Below are 21,262 nucleotides of genomic sequence, written 5' to 3' on the forward strand. Positions count from 1 at the left end.
AGGGCTTCTTTGAATTTAGACTGTAGTACAGTTGGATTGCACACCTGGATTAGACTTGAAATGAATGCCTCTGAATCTGCCACTCCTAAACTGTGTGAAATCAATTAGGACAGAGCACTGCCTAATCCTTGTTATGAAGCTTTTAGAACAAAACTGCCTACTAAATGCACAAAATTGATCGTCGGAAGATTTCAAAAACATATGTACATATGTACGAACTAGGGGCAGACGTTGGCTATTCAGCTCCAGCCTGCTCTGCCTTTCAATAAGATCATGGCTTCAATACCATTACCTGCCTGCACCTTGGTATCCTTTGATTCCCTTGTTAAGAATCTATCAGCCATATCCTCAAAAATATTCAATGACCTTGTCTCCACTATTCCTTGGGAAGGAGGGTTCCACAGACTGAGAAAAAAAATTAACTTCACCTCCGTTTTAAATGGGAAAATTCAAGCTATTTTTCTCACGAGTAAGTATTGTGGAGCATCATGGAGGAGCTGATTTTCATGTCATGATTTCCCCATTTATGCTTCAAAAACTGGCTGGTGACCAAAGTTGCAGGGGAAGGAAGCCGCTACAATCTACCCATTCCAATTTTAAGGAGGACTTTCATTTAAAACTGCTGTAATAAAATACAAATGTACAGAAATTTGTATTTAATGAGATTTTATTTTTATATTCTATCCACTTAATTTGACAATCATCTTTGTTAACAAAATTAGAATGGTCCCCAACATGTCAACGTAAATGAGTAGGAATGTATTTCAAGGTGATTTAACAAAGTGAGAATGTTATGGGCCAGGGTTTAGAGAACCCCAAAGTGTATCATGGAGTTCACCTGACCCACAACTTTTAATAGATTGTGGTATGGGGAGCACACGGCCCACTCTACAGGCGTGGTACAGCAGAAATGGAAAAGTATTTTTTAAAGCAAAACAATGTTTATTCTATGAACTCACATTAACCTTTTTAAAACATACAGTGAACATCTTGGCAACCATCAATTCAAATACAACCCCCAAAGAATACAACACTAAGTAATCCTTAATGACTTCCCAAATAACATTCAGAAGACAAAAGAAACACCTTTAACAGAAGCATATTAGGTTTACATTCACTACTGAGAACATTTATAATTCTGAATTCACCAAATGATCAAGTGATAGTCTTTTCATGGCAGAGAGATCAACAGTACACCTGCTCTGTCTGACTTCAGCTCCAACACTGAAAATGAAACTAAAACACACCCTGCAGCAAACAGCCTAAAACAAAAGTAAAAAGATGACAGACAGCCCAGCTCCACCCACTCTCTGACATCACTGCAGTAGTAAAGACCCATTTCTTAAAGGAACATTTCTTAAACACCCATTTCTTAAAGGTACTCTCACATGACAAGAATGAGAACACCACTAAAACATTCCCTGTCAAAAGATTCAAACCCTCAAAATTCAAACAAAATGTGTTAAAATATATAAATGCAAATAACAATGAATTCTTTGGAATTTGAGAGCCGGGTAATTCAAACATCCCAAGCATAAATTAATACATTCTTGTAGTTTCAGTGCAATAACAACTTGAATTTATGTAGCAGCCAAGGAAGCTTATTTCTTTGACCATAATCTTCCTCCAGAATTTTAGTTTGGTTTAATTGGAAGCCACTGTAGCTGCACACTTTTGTATTGAAGAAAACAGGCTTGAGCTGAATGGTCTTTCCCCATTTTATTGGTTCTCTTCTGTTTTTCATTGACCGGGTTTCGTTCTGCAATTTTGTTAAAATTGCTTTTGAATGACTAATGTAATCTGGTTACTGGGAATGCTATTTACTATTTGAAACCATGTAACACAGCCGTTGATTATATTTACAATACTTTTTGTAGTTTAGATTTGTTACTTGTTAAGTAAAGTGATTATTTGAAACTGTTATTTTTGTTCTTTGAAACTTCAGGGTCAAGCTCCCGTTTATCTCCCAAAACGCACAGACCACGATCTCCAAGACATGGTAACCAGCCATCCCAATATAATCCTGGAAATGCTTCAAGTGGAATAATCATATCTTCTCCTCAACCTGGCAGTGTCCCAGCTGAACCTTTAACCTTGCCTGCTGCTGCTGTATCTCCTACACCAGCCAGCCCTGCTGCCACTAGAGCTGTTACTCCTTCATCTGAAGGCAAGTAATTTATTTTCGGTTCTGTAAGTTTTGTGGTATCCTACTATTTGTGCTATAATGTTGCATAACAATTCTGCACACTTTTAACGTTTTTCATTTTGATTTGGTGAGCAAATTTGATACCATTTTAGTATAGATATATTGATAATTTTCTGGTGGCAATAGGGCTAGTCTATATATGTACCCACAGAAATGAGCAAAAGCTGACCCAAGAGTTTTAGAAAAGGTCACCAGTTCAAAATAGCCCTCAAAATATCAAAATAAAATAATTCTGCTGGAAAGATGGCGCAAAACCGTGGCATCTCCTACAACCAAGAGATGAGCTTGAAGCTCCATATAATAATATATAATCTAATAATAATGAGTGGCCCAGCAGCCCATAATTCACCCATACCCACCATCACAGCTTCCGAAGTCAGATCGGCCTCCCTGAAAGTGAACCCTCGGAAGGCGATGGGCCCGGATGGGATCCCTGGTCGTGCACTCAGAGCCTGCGCAGACCAGCTGGCAGAGGTATTCGCGGACGTCTTTAACCTGTCCATACTCTACTCCGAGGTCCCCACCTGCTTTAAGAAGACCACCATCATACACCGAAGAAGAACCAGGCAACGTGCCTCAATGACTACTGTCCAGTGGCCCTGACTTCAGTCGTAATGAAGTGCTTCCGAGAGATTGATCATGAAGCGCATCACCTCCATACTCCCAGAACGCCTTGATCCACTGCAATTCGCATACCGCTGCAACCAGTCCACATCAGACGCCATTTCCCTAGCCCTACACTCATCCCTAGAGCATCTCGAAAACAAGGACTCCTACATCAGAATCCTATTTATTGACTACAGCTCCGCCTTCAACACCACAATCCCAGCCAAGCTCATATCAAAGCTCCAAAACCTAGAACTTGGCTCCCCACTTTGCAACTGGATCCTCGATTTTCTGACCAACAGACCACAATCAGTAAGAAGGAACAACAACACCTCCTCTGCAATAGTCCTCAACACCGGGGCCCCGCAAGGCTGCGTACTTAGCCCCCTACTCTACTCCCTGTACACACACGACTGCGAGGCAAAACTTGGTTCCAACTCCATCTACAAGTTTGCTGACGATACGACCATAGTGGGCCGGATCTCTAATAACGACAAGTCCGAATACAGGCGGGAGATAGAGAACCTAGTGGAGTGGTGTAGCGACAACAATCTCTCCCTCAATGCTAGCAAAACTAAAGAGCTGGTCATTGACTTCAGGAAGCAAAGTACTGTACACACCCCTGTCAGCATCAACGGGGCCGAGGTGGAGATGGTTAGCAGTTTCAAATTCCTAGGGGTGCACATCACCAAAAATCTGTCCTGGTCCACCCACGTCGACGCAATCACCAAGAAAGCACAACAGCGCCTATACTTCCTCAGGAAATTAAGGAAATTCGGCATGTCCACATTAACGCTTACCAACTTTTACAGATGCACCATAGAAAGCATCCTATCGGGCTGCATCACAGCCTGGTATGGCAACTGCTCGGCCCAGGACCGCAAGAAATGTCAGAGTTGTGAACACCGCCCAGTCCATCTCACGAACCTGCCTCCCATCCATTGACTCCATCTACACCTCCCGCTGCCCGGGGAAAGCGGGCAGCATAATCAAAGATCCCTTCCACCCGGCTTACTTACTCTTCCAACTTCTTCCATCGGGCAGGACATACAGATGTCTGAGAACATGCACGAACAGACCCAAAAACAGCTTCTTCCCCACTGTCACCAGACTCCTAAATTATCCTCTTATGGACTGACCTCATTAACACTACACCCTGTATGCTTCATCCGATGCCAGTGCTTATGTAGTTACATTGTATATGTTGTGTTGCCCTATTATGTATTTTCTTTTATTCCCTTTTCTTCTCATGTATTTAATGATCTGTTGAGCTGCTCGCAGAAAAATACTTTTCACTGTACCTCGGTACATGTGACGATAAACAAATCCAATCCAATATGTCAGCAAGACTCCTTGCTTTACCAATATAGTATTGCCTGCTTCCTTTATGACCTCAGTCCCATTGCTGTTGAAATCCTAATTCACGCTTTTATTGACCTTCAGACTTGATTACTCAAAGGTCCTCCTTTTCTTTCTTTAAAAATTTTTTTTTTTATTCTCCTTTTTCACATTTTCTCCCACATTTACATCCATCAACAATAAACAATAATCAGCAAGATATGTCAGTCCCCATAATAACAACGATCCCATCTACCCACCAACCCCCGAACCTCAACCCACATGTTTACATAAACAAATGACAAAAAGGAATCCGGGATTACCCGTAGTCACCCTTAATCTTACACAGCTCCCACTCTCTCCCCCCCCCCCCCCCCCCCCCCCCACACCCGCCCCAGGTCGCCAGCTCCTCCCGTCCACTGCCTCTTGTAAAACTCCTCCTCCCAACCTCTGTTCCTTCCCCCCAACTTTACACCCCGGCTAGACCACTCGGACCCTGTTCTGCCAGGCTCCGATGGCCGCAGCCCCTCCCCCCCCCACCTCACTCCCGTTTAAACCGGCCAGCGTGGAGGCCCCCACCCGGGTCCCTTTCCCACTTGCCCGGCCCTAGGAAAGCCCAAAGATCCCCTTTTAGCACACAAACCCCGCATATCCACCTACACCCTAAAGAACTCTCATTTCGAGTGAAAGTCCCGTCCCTTCCCTTGTCCAAATATATACCACATTGGCTCCTTTAATCTCGACACCCGCGCGCAGTGATACAAAAAAGAAGAAAATACAATCATGAGGTTACATCGGCACATGGCCTTTCCCCAATTTGTCAGTTCTGCCACAGTCCTTCTGCTTTCGCAAACTCCTCCGCAGCTTCCGCCGTTCCAAAATAAAAGTCCCTGAGCTTGTAAGTCACCCTCAGCTTCGCTGGATATACAATGCCGCACCGCACCTTGCTAATGTACAGTGCCCTCTTCACCCGGTTGAAGGCAGCCCGCCTCCTTGCCAGCTCCACCGTAAAGTCCTGGTATACACGTATACCAGCTCCAGCCCACTGCACCACCCGCTTCTGCTTAGCCCAGCTCAGGACCTTCTCCTTCACCCTGTACCTACGGAAGCACAGAGTCACTGCCCTTGGCGGCTCACTCGCCTTTGGTACAGGCCTCCACGACCGATGAGCCCGATCCAGTTCATATCGGGTGGGATCCTCCCCCTCCCCCAATAGTTTTGCCAGCATCGCGGCAAAATACTCAGTCGGCTTCGGTCCTTCAACTCGTTCGGGCAGCCCCACAATCCTCAAATTCTGTCACCTGGATCTGTTTTCCAGGTCTTCCATTTTTCCTCGCAGATCCTTGTTAATGTCCATCACCTTCCGCATCTCTTTACCCATCGAGGCAAGTTGATCACCATGCTGTAATAACGTCTCCTCCACTTCCTTCAGCGCCTCCCCATGCTCTCGCACCTCCGCCACTGTGCTCGCCACCTCCGTCCTCACCGGGGAAAGCGCCTCCTCCACCAGCACACTCAACCTCCCTCATCTCCTTCCTCACCGTCTCCATGCATTTCGCAATCTGCGCCAACTGCTTTTCAAATTCCGCAGCCATCACCTTAGTTATTTCTTCAGCCGTAAGCAGTGCGGCCTTCCCTGGTGCTCCAGCCTCCATTTTTCCTGGTGACTCCGTGGTGACCTTTCCACTCCCCGACGGACCTCCAGCTGTTTTTTCCCCGGCCGTTTTCTTGCTCACCCTCGACATTTTTCTTTGTTCTTTTTTTCCTCCTGTGTCTTCACTGTGCCTCCTCCGTGCCTTCTCCCAGCTTCTGCCGCCTCCGCGGACCCTGGGACCGGGCTTAAAGCCCTGAAAATGCCGTTGCCGAACGGGAGCCCTCCATTGTGCGGCCGCCTCCCGCCCGCCGTCACCGGAAGTCTCCAAGGTCCTCCTTTTCAGCCACCCTTCTTTCTCCTCCTTCTATAAATGACAACTTTTCCAGCTTTCAATTGTGTGTGTACTCTGCCCAATGTCCTTATCCCCACTGCTCTGTGCATTAGATCTCCATGCCCCAATTGAATTTAAAACTTATTTATTCATATATCCCCACGGCCTTGGCCTCTAATCTTTACATCCTCCAATCATATCTTCTCTTTTTAGCCCTTAACTCTGGCCTTTCTACAACAACAACTGCTCGTATTTATACAAAACTTTTAATGTAATAAAAACAGTCAAACCGCTTTGTGACATTACTCAAAATTTGATGCAACCACATGAGATATTAGGGCAGATGGCCAAAAGCTTGGTCAAAGAGGTAGATCTTAAGGAGCAACTTAAAGGAGAATAGAAAAGTGGAGAGGCTGAGGGAGAAAATTCCAGAACTTAAGGCCTTGGTAGCTGAACGCACAGCCACCATTGGTGGAGCAGTTTCAAATTGGGGATGCTCAAAAAGTCAGACAATGAGAAAGCTAGAAAGTTTTCAGGGTTGTGGCGCTGGGTAGATTACAGATGGAGAGTTATGAAGCCATGGAGACATTGAAACTGGGTTGGGAATTTTAAAATTGAGGTATTGCTTAACCAAGGACCAATGTAGATTAGTCAATACAGAGGTGATGTGGGGATGAGACATGATGCAAGTAAGAGCACAGACAGCAGAGTATTATATGACCTCTAGTCTACAGAGAAGAAAGTGTGAGCCGCCGGCCAGGTTTGCATTGGAACAGTCAAGTCCAGAGACAACAAAGACTAGGAAGAGGGTTCCAGCATTAGATGTGCTGAGGTAGAGACTTGTGACATTACATAGGTGAAAATAAATGGCTTCAATGATGGAAACAAAAGCAAAATACTCTGGGTGCTAGAAATCTGAAATAGAAACTCAAATGCTGGGAATAGTGAACAGATCAGGCAGAATCTGTGGAAAGAAAAACAGTTCACGTTTCAGGCCTGTGACCTTGGTCTTAATGATGATGTGGATATGTGATCAGAAGCTCATCGCACGCTCAGATATGACAGAGGTTGCGAACAACCTGGTTCAACCTCGTGCATTGGCCAAGGAGAAAGATGGAGTTGTTGGCTCGGGAGCAGACTTCATAGTGGGGACCAGAGGCAATTCGATGTTGGAAAATCCAAAATCATATGAGATTTCTGCTAGACATTCGACAAGCAGCCTGATAATTTATGATTTAGCAACAGTGAACATAGAACATACAGTGCAGAAGGAGGCCATTCGGCCCATCGAGTCTGCACTGACCCATTTAAGCCCTCACTTCCACCCTATCCCCGTACCCCAATACCCCCTCCTCACCTTTTTGGACAATAAGGGCAATTTATCATGGCCAATCCACCTAACCTGCACGTCTTTGGACTGTGGGAGGAAACCGGAGCACCCGGAGGAAACCCATGCAGACACGGGGAGAACGTGCAGACTCCGCACAGACAGTGACCCAGCGGGGAATCGAACCTGGGACCCTGGTGCTGTGAAGCCACAGTGCTAGCCACTTGTGCTACCGTGCTGCCCACCCAATGGTGGAGGCAAGAGAGATGTTGGCGGGTTAGAACTAGGTACTTGTGAAAACGGACTGTTTTTGGATGGTGTTTTTGAGGGACAGCATCGGGTCAGATGAAACAGTTAGTCAAGTCTATTCCTTTGGAGAAAACCAGAGGTTAGTGGTGTGAAACAGCCTGGAGGGCAGTTTGCCAGTTTAGAGGAACTGTCGGTGAAATTTGGGATCTCGCAATCTGACTCGTTCAGATATTTGTATATTTGCAACTTTGCAAAACTAGTGATCTTGACATTCTCTGTGGTGCCACCAGCCTCGATAATGGAGAGGGTTCTTTTGCTTGCAGGGTCGGAGGAAGGGTGCACTTGTGGTATCTATGGACGGATTATGTCAGAGGATTCCGTATTGGTGGTGGTGGTGGTGGTGGGGGGGGTTTAAAGGCCAAGTGGGAGGAGGAGTTGGGGCCAGTGTTGGATGATGAGGTGTGAAGTCAGGCCCTGCGGCGGGTAAACACATTATGTGCGAGGCTTGGCTTAATACAATTTAAAGTGGTGTATAGGGCTCACCTGACTAGGTCCAGGATGAGTCGGTTCTTTGCAGGGGCGGAGGACAAGTGCGAGCGTGTGCAGGAAGTCCTGCCAATCATGTGCATATGTTCAGGTCGTGCCCCAAGCTTGTGGGCTTTTGGGAGTGCTCCTTTAGCACAATTTCAGCGATTCGGAAAATTGAGCTGGCGTCCTGTCCCTTGGTGGCCTTGCTTGAGGTTTTGGACTCAGTGGGGCTGCAGACAGGCGCTGGGGCTGATGTCCTGGCCTTTGCCTCACTGATTTCCCAGAGGTGAGTGCTGATGGGGTGGAGGTCAGTTTCTCCACCCAGTGCCTCAGTGTGGCTGGGAGATCTGATGGAGAAAGTCAAGTACACCGTGAGGGGAGCAATTGATGGGTTAGACCGAAGATGGCTGCCGTTTATTTTGTATTTCAAAGTACTGGTCACCATTAGTTGCTAAAGGGAAGGGAAGGGGGAGGCTTCTGTGTTTTTGGAGGGGTGGAGCTAGGGTTTGACGGGTAGTAGGTAGGATTGGGGGGGGGGGGGGCTGTTATTTGGATTGGTTGTGCTGTTTTGTCTTTGTATTATGTATAAAATGAAAATAATTGAATAAAAATATATTTTTAAAAAGCAATGTGGAATAGTAGGAGGAGCAGGTGAATCACTGACTATGATTAGATATACGAATGGACTCCGGACAAGTGCAGTTCCATCCAGTAAGTTGGTGGACAGCCCCACCATTGATGGCATAATCTCCGCCACTTTCATCCTCCTTTATGGGGCTCCTCCTCTAAATTCCATCAAATCACTACAGTACAGACAGAGGCCATTCGGCCCATTGAGTCTGCCCTGACCCTCTAGGTGGACACTCTACTGCAGCCGACTCCCCACCCTGTCTCCGTAACCTAACCACATCCCTGACACTAAAGGGAAATTTAGCATAGCCAATCCACCTGACCTGCACACCTTTGGACTGTGGGAGGAAACTGGAGCACCCGGAGGAAACCCATGCAGACTCTCGGAGAACATTGCAAACACCACACAGATAGTCACCCAAGGTCAGAATTGAACTCGGGTCCCTGTTGCTGTGAGGCAGCAGTGCTAACCGCTGCTACCATGCAAAAACTAATCTTTTGGTGATTTCTTCTGACCTATGCAACTCTGCATCTAAACACTGACCTCTTGTTTTGTTTTCTCTCTTCCTCTGTAAAATGTAATTGTGTTTAATATATCCCAACTTGGTGAAATGGACAAATCAGATTGTAACTAAAGTTGCAGTTACAGCCAAAGTTCTTTACCCATTGACTTACTAAAAGCCGGGCAGCACGGTAGGACAGTGGTTAGCACTATGGCTTTACAGTGCCAGGGTCCCAGGTTCGATTCCTGGCTGGCCCACTGTGCGGAGTCTGCGCGTTCTCCGTGTGTCTGCGTGGGTTTCCTCCGGGTGCTCCTGTTTCCTACCACAAGTCCCGAAAGACGTGCTGTTAGGTAAATTGGACATTCTGAATTCTCCCTCTGTGTACCCGAACAGGCGCTGGAATGTAGCGGCTCGGGGCTTTTCACTGTATCTTCATTGCAATGTAAGCCTACTTGTGACAATAAAGATTTTTTTTTTTAAGCATACAAATGTTGCAAGCACAAGATTTATTTTCAGAGGTGTGTGGGGGAGGATCTGCAGGCAAAATCAAGCAAGAAAAATTAGTTTAATGACATTTTTGTTGGTATCTTACTGTGAACCGGAACTTATCCAAAATTGTACGAGAAGCAGGGGACGAAGTCTGAATAAAAGGCTGACCATTTAAGACCAAGGTGAGGCACAATTTCTTCATTCAGTGGTGAAGAATCTTTGCAATTCTGTACTCCAGAGGGCTGTGGAAACTCGATCATTGAGCTTGTTCAAAATTGATAGATTTCAATACTGATAACATCAAGGGAAATAGGGCTATTGGGGAAAATGGCATAGAGGTAGATGGTCAGCCATGATCTATTTGAATGGTAGAGCAGACTCGATAAGCCGAATGGCCTACTTCTCTTATGTTCCGACTGCACATATCCTAACTTGCATCAACTCCCATTTACCCACCACCCTTGCACTTAATGACAGACATTGGTTCCTGATTTGGAAATGCCTTGATTTGAAAATTCTCATCATGGTTTTCAAAACCCTTCCATGCAACATCTCTAGGTTGCAGTGTGGATGCACAGTTTAGAGGACAGAGGACTGAAGAGTAGCCAATGTTCCATTGTTTAAAAAGGGCAGCAGGGATAATCCAGGAAATTATAGGCCATGAGCCTTACGTCAGTGGTAGGGAAATTATTGGAAAAGTTTCTTAGAGATAGGATCTACTCACATTTGGAAACAAATGGACTTATTAGTGATGGACAGCATTTTTTTGTGAAGGTGAGGCCGCGCCTCACTAATTTGATCAGGTTTTTTGAGGAAGTGACAACGAGGATAGATGAGGGAAAGGCAGTAGATGTTGTATACATGGACTTCAGTAAAGCCTTTGACAAGGTACCTCATGGTAGACTGGTACGAAAGGAGAAGTCACATGGGAGAGCTGGCAAGTTGGATACAGAACTGGCTTGGGCACAAGACGGAGGGTAGCAGTAGAAGGGTGCTTTTCTCAATGGAAGGCTGTGACTAGCGGTGTTCCACAGAGATCAGTTCTGGGGCCTTTGTTGTTTATGGCGTATGTAAATGATTTGGAAGAAAATGTAGCTGGTCTGATTAGTTAGTTCGCAGACGACACAAAAATTGGTGGAGTTGCGGATAGTGAAGAGGATTGTCAGAGGATACAGCAGGATATATACTAGTTGGAGTCTTGGGCGGAGAAATGGCAGATTGACCCAGTCAAGTGTGAGGTAGTGCACTTTGGAAGGTACAACGCATGTAGGACTTACACTATAAATGGTAGAACTCTTGCAAGTACTGGCGGGCAGAGAGATCTGGGTGTGAATGTCCACCGATTACTGCAAGTGGCAACGCATGTGGATAAGTTGGTCAAGAAGGATTGGATTGGATTTGTTTATTGTCACGTGTACCGAGATACAGTGAAAAATATTTTTCTGCGAGCAGCTCAACAGATCATTAAATACATGGGAAGAAAAGGGAATAAAAGAAAATACATAATAGGGCAACACAACATATACAATGTAACTACATAAGCACTGGCATCGGATGAAGCATACAGGGTGTAGTGTTAATGAGGCCAGTCCATAAGAGGATAATTTAGGTGTCTGGTGACAGTGGGGAAGAAACTGTTTTTGAGTCTGTTCGTGCGTGTTCTCAGACTTCTGTATATCCTGCCCGATGGAAGAAGTTGGAAGAGTGAGTAAGCCGGGTGGGAGGGATCTTTGATTATGCTGCCCGCTTTCCCCAGGCAGCGGGAGGTGTAGATGGAGTCAATGGATGGGAGGCAGGTTCGTGTGATGGACTGGGCGGTGTTCACGACTCTCTGAAGTTTCTTGCGGTCCTGGGCCGAGCAGTTGCCATACCAGACTGTGATGCAGCCCGATAGGATGCTTTCTATGGTGCATCTGTAAAAGTTGGTACGGGTTAATGTGGACATGCCGAATTTCCTTAGTTTCCTGAGGAAGTATAGGCGCTGTTGTGCTTTCTTGGTGGTAGCGCGACATGGGTGGACCAGGACAGATTTTTGGAGATGTACACTCCTAGGAATTTGAAATTGCTAACCATCTCCACCTCGGCCCCGTTGATGCTGACAGGGATGTGTACAGTACTTTGCTTCCTGAAGTCAATGACCAGCTCTTTAGTTTTGCTGGCATTGAGGGAGAGATTGTTGTCGCTGCACCACTCCACTAGGTTCTCTATCTCCCGCCTGTATTCTGACTCGTCGTTATTCGAGATCCGGCCCACTATGGTCGTATCGTCAGCAAACTTGCAGATGGAGTTGGGACCAAGTTTTGCCACGCAGTCGTGTGTGTACAGGGAGTAGAGTAGGGGGCTAAGTATGCAGCCTTGCGGGGCCCCGGTGTTGAGGACTATTGTGGAGGAGGTGTTGTTCATTCTTACTGATTGTGGTCTGTTGGTCAGAAAATCGAGGATCCAGTTGCAGAGTGGGGCGACAAGTCCTAGGTTTTGGAGCTTTGATATGAGCTTGGCTGGGATTATGGTGTTGAAGGCGGCGCTGTAGTCAATAAATAGGAGTCTGATGTAGGAGTCCTTGTTTTTGAAATGCTTTAGGCATACTGCATGCTGGCCTTCATCGGTCAGGGCATTGAATATAAAAATTGGCAAGTCATGGTGTAGCTGTACAGGGCCTTAGTTAGGCCTCATTTGGAATATTGTGTACAATTCTAGTCGCCACACTACCAGAAGGATGTAAATGCTTTTGAGAGGCACAGAAGCAGTTTACTAGGATGTTACCTGGTAAGGAGGTCATTAGCTATGAAGAGAGGTTAGTTAAACTCGGCCTTAGCTCACTGGAACGATGGAGGTTGTGATGCGACCTGATCGAGGTCTACAAAATTATGAGTGGCATGGACAGAGTTGATAGTCAGATGCTCTTTCCTAGGGTAGGAGAGTCGAGTACTAGGGGACGTAGGTTTAAAGTGCGTGGGGAAACGTTTAGAACTGATGTGCGAGGCAAGATTTTTACACAGAGGGTGGTAAATATATGGAATGTGCTGCCTGGGGAGGTGGTGGGAGCAGGTACGATAGCGGCATTTAAGGGGCAACTAGACAGATATATGAATGGGCTGGGTATGGATGGATACCATAAGTGCATACGGTTTTGTTTCGGCAGGTACCACAGTCGGCGCAGGCTTGGAGGGTCAAAGGACCTGTTCCTGTGCTGTGTTCTTTGTTCTTAGGGAGAACATTGCCTCTGAGGAGTTGTCTCTCTGTTTATTGGATTTCCTTCAGCCCTGCAAATTGCTTGGGGTCCTTCCAACTCTGGTCTCTTACACATTGCAGATTTTAATTGTTCCATCATTGGCGACTATGCTTTTTGTGCCTTGGCCCCCAACCTCTGGAATTCCCTCCCTAAACTTCTGTCCCTCTAGCTCTTTTCCTTTTAGGATGCTGCTGATGACTTGGTGGCCAGGTTTCTGACCTCTCTGTCGCTTGGTGTGAAATCTTATTAGGTAATACAGCTGTGAAGTGCCTTGGGACATTTTATTACTTGTATAAAATACAAGTAGTTTTATTTAGGAATGCAATAAACATGGGTGTTGCATTTTTTTCCTAAGAATGAAAAGGCACTTGCTTAATTTTATTGAGAATCATTCTCTTTATTTTTAGAAAATTGATTAATTTCCATCACATTGTAAAAACCTTGCCCAAATTTAACAAGTCTAGAATTTTCCTTTCCCCCTCTTTGACTAAGCATCCTTTTATTTTGATTATCTATATGAAGCACAGTGAGATGTTTTTCTATATTGAAGGTGCTATACCAGCACAAGTTGTTTTACTAGTCTGAGAACAGTTTTCTGATTTTCCATTTCGGAGAGAAGCTGAAAAGCACATTGAGGTTTGAATCCATTGAATGTAGGATTGTTCTGGTCACAGCTGTGAGACAATTTAGTACTCAGCCCCAGCTAGTGGTACATTATTAAGGACTGGGGGCATCTTTCCCAGAAGAAAATTTAAATTTAAATATTTATATTTCCATCAAGAAATCTTTTTTGAAAGAAGGTAAAACGTATCATTTAGTTTTTTAACAGATCAACCATAGCCATTGTTACAAAAACTTCTCTCCCTCATTCCAACCCTCTTTCTTTGTTTCCACCTTAATTTGACACAACTCCACAATCTCCAATTCAAGCAGGTAGAAACCTTTCATCACACCAGTCCGAGCTAACAATGTTCTTCCACTTCATCTAGTTAATGTTCTACACTTCATTCTACTATGTGCTCTTACCGCTCTCATTGTGTTTTCTCTTCTCCCTTCCTCCCCCATTGAAGCACTGCACACTGGTTTTAATATAAAAACATATTGCTGGAAAAACTCAGGTTTGGCAGCATTTGTAGAGAGTTAAAAGATCAATATCCAATATCTTTGGAACTAAAGAAAGGTAGGGATGTAATGGGTTTTATGCTGATGTAAAGGCAGTTTGAGGGGGTGCGGTGCAGGTGGAGATAAAGAGGAGGTTGGGGATTAGGTTTGAGGGTAGGGAAGTTAAATGGTAAATATATCATGGAATACAAGGCAACGGGAGTGGTAATGAGATTAAATGCACAAAGTGTTAGTGCAGAGTAGGTGTTAATGGCAGAATAAAGGTCAGCACTGTCCAAAAGCCAAATACCATAATGTGTTAATAGCAGAATAAAGGTCTGCGCTCTCTGAAACCAAAAATATGAGAACAAGGTAGAGATTGGCATTTGGGGTGGAGATCAAAATGGAGGGCGGAGTTCATGGTCTGAAATTGTTGAACTTGGGGTGAGTCTAGAAGGCTGTAAAGTGCCTAATCAGAAGAGGTGCTGTTCTCCAGCTTTCATTGGGCTTCAGTGGAACTTTGTGGCACTCCATTTTTAGCGTTCGGACAACTCTAGGAATGCGCATTACTAAGTTTCTTGGAATTGCGTATTATGCAACAGCAACTTTCTCTTGCATGACATTTTTAATGTGTTAATATAGCTGATTTAAATGTTGAACGGTGCTGGTGTTGTTTAACAGTGCTGTGTTCTATTTGGTTTGTATAGCTTGCATACTTGAGTACATACCACTGAATTGTTGCTAAGTGCTTTGGTGGATCTAATATTAAATGCATCCTGCAGAAAAGGGGTTATCTTCACTGTGTGCGTCAGCGATAAGTTCTAATCGTTATGCTAAATATTGATATGCATCACATACGAAGCACCTATTGGGTGTCATGTGAAAATTGCATGGTCCTTATGATGAAATTGTGTTTGAGGCTTGCTTATTGGGACACCGCACTGAAGCCAGTCATTGCTGTTAAGCTTCTTGTAGATGGATTGTCCATGGAAAATTCTTGTCTGGTTTGCAATATTTGCATTTGTGCACAAATTTATTTTCAGAGTAACTGATTATCTTTGTGTCCATTTCCAGCTAAAGAAACCAGGCTTCAGGAACAGAAGCAGAATTCACCCTCTGTAAACAAGGAGAATCCAAAGCCTATTGAAATTTGTAATACTCCCCCTAGCTTAACCAAACCAGGAATCAAGGGTTAGTATTGTGTGTCTGTATGTATCTGTTGGAATTCTTATGTGCAGTTTGTCTCAACTTTTCTAAAGGAAGGGAGATACTCCCCCTCTTATGAAAGCTTTTAACTGTTCACCCATACAGCTTGGAGTTGCTAACATAATTTTAATTGTTGTCAAATTTGTCACCAGTACATAATCTCACAAACAACTGATTCACCATCTTCCAGCACTTATTGGAAGTTAATAGTCTGCTATTTATAAACCAGTATGAGTCAAAATAACCCTGGCATGCAATTTGCAAAAGTTGTGTTTCAACACCTGGTTATTATATAATATAATATAATGTATTTAAAACTGCACGCATGATCTTTTTTGCTTTAAAATACTTCAAAAGTGTTGATTTCGGACTGGTACAACTAACACGTTTTCCATATGATTTTGCGTTTATGTTCTCTTTCTAGCTACATCTCCAATGGTTTCAGATCATAAAAAACAGATAGCAGATTTAAAAAAATTCAGGGAAGACTTTAGGGTGAGTACTTTTTCAGTACCAAACATTTTCACTGTCTATACATATGTGTGATTTAACTGAGGCAGGCCTGCTAAACTCCCTCAAAACATTGTTCTATTTGATACCGTCAGAATATTGTGTGGCAGTGCTTCCCAAACTATTTACCACTGTGACCCCATTTTAACACATGAAAATTAACATGATCCCGGACACCAGCAAAAACAAAACATCAACGAAGCAGCACAGTAACATCCAGTATGTAAATAAAGTTTGTGAATTATAGATCAACATGCATTAAAAACGAAACTACCATTTAGTCAATTGCCACTGACCCCATTCCCTTCAACCCTGCACCATTTTATACAAGTTTTGATTTATTTTCTGCATTGAGATCGCAGCACTGTCTTTGTACAGGCTGGTGGCGAGTTTCACGTCATTCCTAGAGTGACTTCAGTTTGTTTCTTGGGCAAAGCTTCTTGCTTTTTTTAAAACAACGATTTCTTGCTTTTATCATCTGTGGTGTCAAAAGGTATTCCATAAGACCACAAGACATATGAGCGGAAGTAAGGCCATTCGGCCCATCGAGTCCACTCCACCATTCAATCATGGCTGATATCAACTCCATTTACCCGCTCTCTCTCCATAGCCCTTAATTCCTCGAGAAATCAAGAATTTATCAACTTCTGTCTTAAAGACACTCAACGTCCCGGCCTCCACCGCCCTCTGTGGCAATGAATTCCACAGACCCACCGCTCTCTGGCTGAAGAAATTTCTCCTCATCTCTGTTCTAAAGTGACTCCCTTTTATTCTAAGGCTGTGCCCCCGGGTCCTAGTCTCCCCTGCTAATGGAAACAACTTCCCTACGTCCACCCTATCTAAGCCATTCATTATCTTGTAAGTTTCTATTAGATCTCCCCTCAACCTCCTAAACTCCAATGAATATAATCCCAGGATCCTCAGACGTTCATCGTACGTTAGGCCTATCATTCCTGGGATCATCCGTGCGAATCTCCGCTGGACCCGCTCCAGTGCCAGTATGTCCTTCCTGAGGTGTGGGGCCCAAAATTGCTCACAGTATTCTAAATGGGGCCTAACTAATGCTTTATAAAGCTTCAGAAGTACATCCCTGCTTTTATATTCCAAGCCTCTTGAGATAAATGACAACATTGCATTTGCTTTCTTAATTACGGACTCAACCTGCAAGTTTACCTTTAGAGAATCCTGGACTAGGACTCCCAAGTCCCTTTGCACTTCAGCATTATGAATTTTGTCACCGTTTAGAAAATAGTCCATGCCTCTATTCTTTTTTCCAAAGTGCAAGACCTCGCACTTGCCCACGTTGAATTTCATCAGCCATTTCTTGGACCACTCTCCTAAACTGTCTAAATCTTTCTGTAGCCTCCCCCACCTCCTCCATACTACCTGCCCCTCCACCTATCTTTGTATCATCGGCAAACTTAGCCAGAATGCCCCCAGTCCCGTCATCTAGATCGTTAATATATAAAGAGAACAGCTGTGGCCCCAACACTGAACCCTGCGGGACACCACTCGTCACCGGTTGCCATTCCAAAAAAGAACCTTTTATCCCAACTCTCTGCCTTCTGCCTGACAGCCAATCGTTAGTCCATGTTAGTACCTTGCCTCGAATACCATGGGGCCCCTTATTTTACTCAGCAGTCTCCCGTGAGGCACCTTATCAAAGGCCTTTTGGAGAAGTCAAGATAGATAACATCCATTGGCTCTCCTTGGTCTAACCTATTTGTTATCTCTTCAAAGAACTCTAACCGGTTTGTCAGGCACGACCTCCCCTTACTAAATCCATGCTGACTTGTCCTAATCCGACCCTGCACTTCCAAGAATTTAGAAATCTCATCCTTAACAATGGATTCTAGAATCTTGCCAACAACCGAGGTTAGGCTAATTGGCCTATAATTTTCCATCTTTTTCCTTGTTCCCCTTCTTGAACAGGGGGGGGTTCCTTTTTGCTTCACAGTGCACACTGTTTTGCTTATATTGCCACCTAGGAGCGTATTATCTTTGGAAAGTTGGAATAATATATTGTTATCTAATAGATAATAGAGGTGAATATGTAACTGTTGAATATAAATAGACCAGTAATGCATGTCAAATAGGCTTTTCCTAGCATAGGTTTGGGCTGACTCATTAGCATTCTAATTTTGTTAGTTTGTGTATTTAAACTTAATTTTTGATGTTCTTAGTTACAGACTACTCCAACCCCCTGATCCAGTTGTGGATCAGTTCAAGTCCAGAGAAGGTGTAGATAATCAGTCTAGGGATCCAATCAAGGAGAAAATAACAGTGATTGAACCGAGCAGCAAAGAATCTGTTAGTGAGAGCAGTTCAACTGCTAACACCAGCAATGACAGCAGCAAGCCAAGCAGCCCCAGCGCCTCCCCTAACGTCATCAGCTCAGAGCCGAAGCGAGGTCCAGATATGACCTCTCAGGCAGTTCAGACCACTGGTCCAAGCAACAAGTCGGAAAAAGAAGAAAAGGAGGATAAAAAGGAAGGCACACCAGAGTACGTATGCACACCAGAAATGGTATATTATAAATAATTCAACATTGATTACCTAGATGGGTGAAGACTGTGGAAACTAGCAAACCATAACTAATTTTATTGAATTTTTTTTCAAAACCTGTAGGAGTAGTCTGAATTCCTAATATGTAAACATCACGAGATGAGGTACTGGACCCAACTTACAGCTTCACCAGAAGCAGTGAGGGGAGGGGGAATGTGAATTGATTTTGAGTGTAACCTCTGGTTATGGCAAAATTCATTATTGGCAAATGTTGAAAACAAGGACTTGTCCTTAATGTTCTGAATCCAAAATCAAAATATTTTTACCAACATCAAAACTATCTTTCAATGAAAGAACCCATTGCAATTTAGTGATTTGCATTTTTAAATTTCTGGTAGTTGTTCAGCTTGACTGCTATGTTAATTTTTGAAGCACAGACAGTAAGTAACTTCAAAATTCAGATTCAGTCTGGCAAACACTTTTCTAGGCAGCAGCTCTTTCGGGGGTACATAAAATGACAAGATCGTCCATAAGGGGCTGTATAGATTGAGAATTATCATCAAAGCAATGAAGAAAAAGATTCAAATCTTTCCCACACATGATTCTTGGAACATGGAATGTTTTATCACATTGAGACAGATACTATAACAATATTTTAAGAGGGCTTTGAGAACCAAATAAAAAATTGTTTAAATGTATATTTAATATTACAAAATGTTTTTGCAATGAAGGAAATTAAATTCTTAATCAAATGCAAAAAAAATCAGGATGCTGGAATAAAAAACAATGCTGGAAATACTCATCAAATTACATAAGGCACAGTGGTTAGCACTGCTGCCTCACAGCTCCAAGGACCTGGGTTCAATTCCAACTTTGGGTGTCTGTGTGGAGTTTGCACACACTCCCCATGTCTGCTTGGGTTTTCTCCAGGTGCTCTTGTTTCCTCCAACAGTCAAAGTTGTGCAGGTTTGGTGGATTGGCTATTCTAAATTGCTGTTTAGTGCCCAACGATTAGATGGGGATAAGGCACGGTATTGGGCCTAGTTGGGGTGCTTTTCAGAGTGCGGTGTAGCCTCGATGGGCCGAATGGCCACCTTCTGCACTGTAAGGATCCTTTGAAATCTGTCGGTTGGGCAATATCTTTGGTAGAGCAAAATGTATCGATTCAGCTTGATGTTCCACTGATGATGCCCTGAAAAAATGTACAGCCTTACAGATGTTTCTAATTTTTTTTTCTAGACAAGTTAGAAAATCTACATTGAATCCCAATGCTAAAGAGTTCAATCCCAAGACTTTCTACACTCCTGTAAGTTGCACTATTTGTTATTCTTCTCTTCTCCCCATCCCATCTCCCGTGCATTGTTGAAGTACAATATCGAAGAGAAGTTTCTCTCACCCCCCAAAATCTGGGAAGGGAAGAAGCCAGAGCCAGATTCTCCCCCTTTAATGCAGGACGGTTGATGGTGCTACCTAATAATTATCATAACTAATTGATGATATGAAGATTCTCATGGGTCCTTTGTCTCTCCTGGAACTATCCAATGACATCCATTTATGGGGGCACGTCCATATATTCCAGAGTGGGTCAGTTGCAGACACCGCACTAGCTGGAGTTTGGACTGGTTGTTGTAACCATCTTTTTTGTTACTATGTATCTTTTTGAGAGTGAGAGAGTCTTTTGTATGAGTTTGCAGATGGAAAATTAATTTGTCTTTGTAAAGAATTATTAATTCAAATTGAAGCACATACTGGGAGATAACATTTTTAGCTGAAAATAAGATATCCTTGCGTTTAAGTGAGTTGACCGGAGAATCCCATCCCTATTTTCCTGTTCAGTGTTTAGCCTGCTCTTATGTAATAAGACAAATGATATGTGCCACAATTTTCTTTTAGTTAATATCGCTTTGTGTGGGTGAGTGCCTAATTTTACTTTATGATGCTCCCGTGAAGAACCATAGTGTTTTATTAACTAAAGGCGCTGCATAAATATCCACTGCTGTTGTAGATTTCGGTGATATTTTGTGCATTTCTGTAAACAGAGACTTCAATTGCTCTTAAAATTTAACAGCCTAAGCCAACAACCACGCCAACACCACCACGCCCTCAGGCCCAGCCGAGTCCATCTATTGTGGTACAGCAACATCCTCCTACAGTGTATAATCAGCCAATGTGTTTTGCACAGAACATGGTATACCCGGTTCCAGTGAGCCCAGGAGTACAGGTAACCAGTCTGAAATTGTAATTTTTATGTCGATTTCATTTGATTAAATATGTAAAATCCTTTCTGTGGCTATAATTTTCTAATCTGCAACTTAACGGATGGATACAGAAGGGTGGGCTACAATGGTGGTTTTTGCTAGTAACACTCAATAAAAATAAAAGATTTAAAAATCTACTCCACAAACTATACTGATAACTGTAATGATGATCAGTTCTAAGCTCATATCTGTCCTCTCATGACAATTTAATTTTTGATGCGCAGACTGACCTTTACTGTTTCTTTCAACTTTAGACTACTCACATGTATCATGTCCCAATGACTCCCATGCCAATCAACCAAGCCAAGTCATATAGAGCAGGTAAAGGTGAGAGAATGTGGTATTGTCTGGTCTGATGTATGATTCTGTTTTGATGGAATTTTGTAGGATGATCTCTTAAGTAATATTCAATGTAAATGGTACTTATTTCATTTTTGGCGTTCGATACAATTTAAGGTCACTGGTATTTCTAGCTATTTTTTGAAAGTTGGTATGAGCTAACCAGAGATGCATGTGTTGAAAACTTTAAATCTTTGTAATGTAATAATGCAAATCAGTTGCGAAATACTAGATGTTTAAGTGCATGAAATATGCTTGTGAAAATTCTGGTGGAGAAAATAATTTAATTTTGCAGAAGTGTTTCTGAGGC

At 43.5% G+C, this 21,262-nt stretch overlaps 1 protein-coding gene across 1 annotated transcript in view; it reads left to right on the forward strand.

Annotated features, from left to right (window-relative positions):
• The window catches only part of LOC140406342 (ataxin-2-like), a 195,925-nt gene that overhangs the window by 142,588 nt on the left and 32,075 nt on the right, over positions 1–21,262 (forward strand). The window contains 8 exon segments of the mRNA XM_072494465.1: positions 1,946–2,167; positions 15,209–15,325; positions 15,765–15,835; positions 18,034–18,051; positions 18,053–18,354; positions 19,595–19,661; positions 20,424–20,576; positions 20,868–20,940. Of these exon segments, the coding sequence (XP_072350566.1) occupies positions 1,946–2,167; positions 15,209–15,325; positions 15,765–15,835; positions 18,034–18,051; positions 18,053–18,354; positions 19,595–19,661; positions 20,424–20,576; positions 20,868–20,940 (1,023 nt within the window).

The sequence above is a fragment of the Scyliorhinus torazame genome, chromosome 1, assembly GCF_047496885.1.
Source record: "Scyliorhinus torazame isolate Kashiwa2021f chromosome 1, sScyTor2.1, whole genome shotgun sequence".
NCBI classification, from domain to species: Eukaryota; Metazoa; Chordata; class Chondrichthyes; order Carcharhiniformes; family Scyliorhinidae; genus Scyliorhinus; species Scyliorhinus torazame.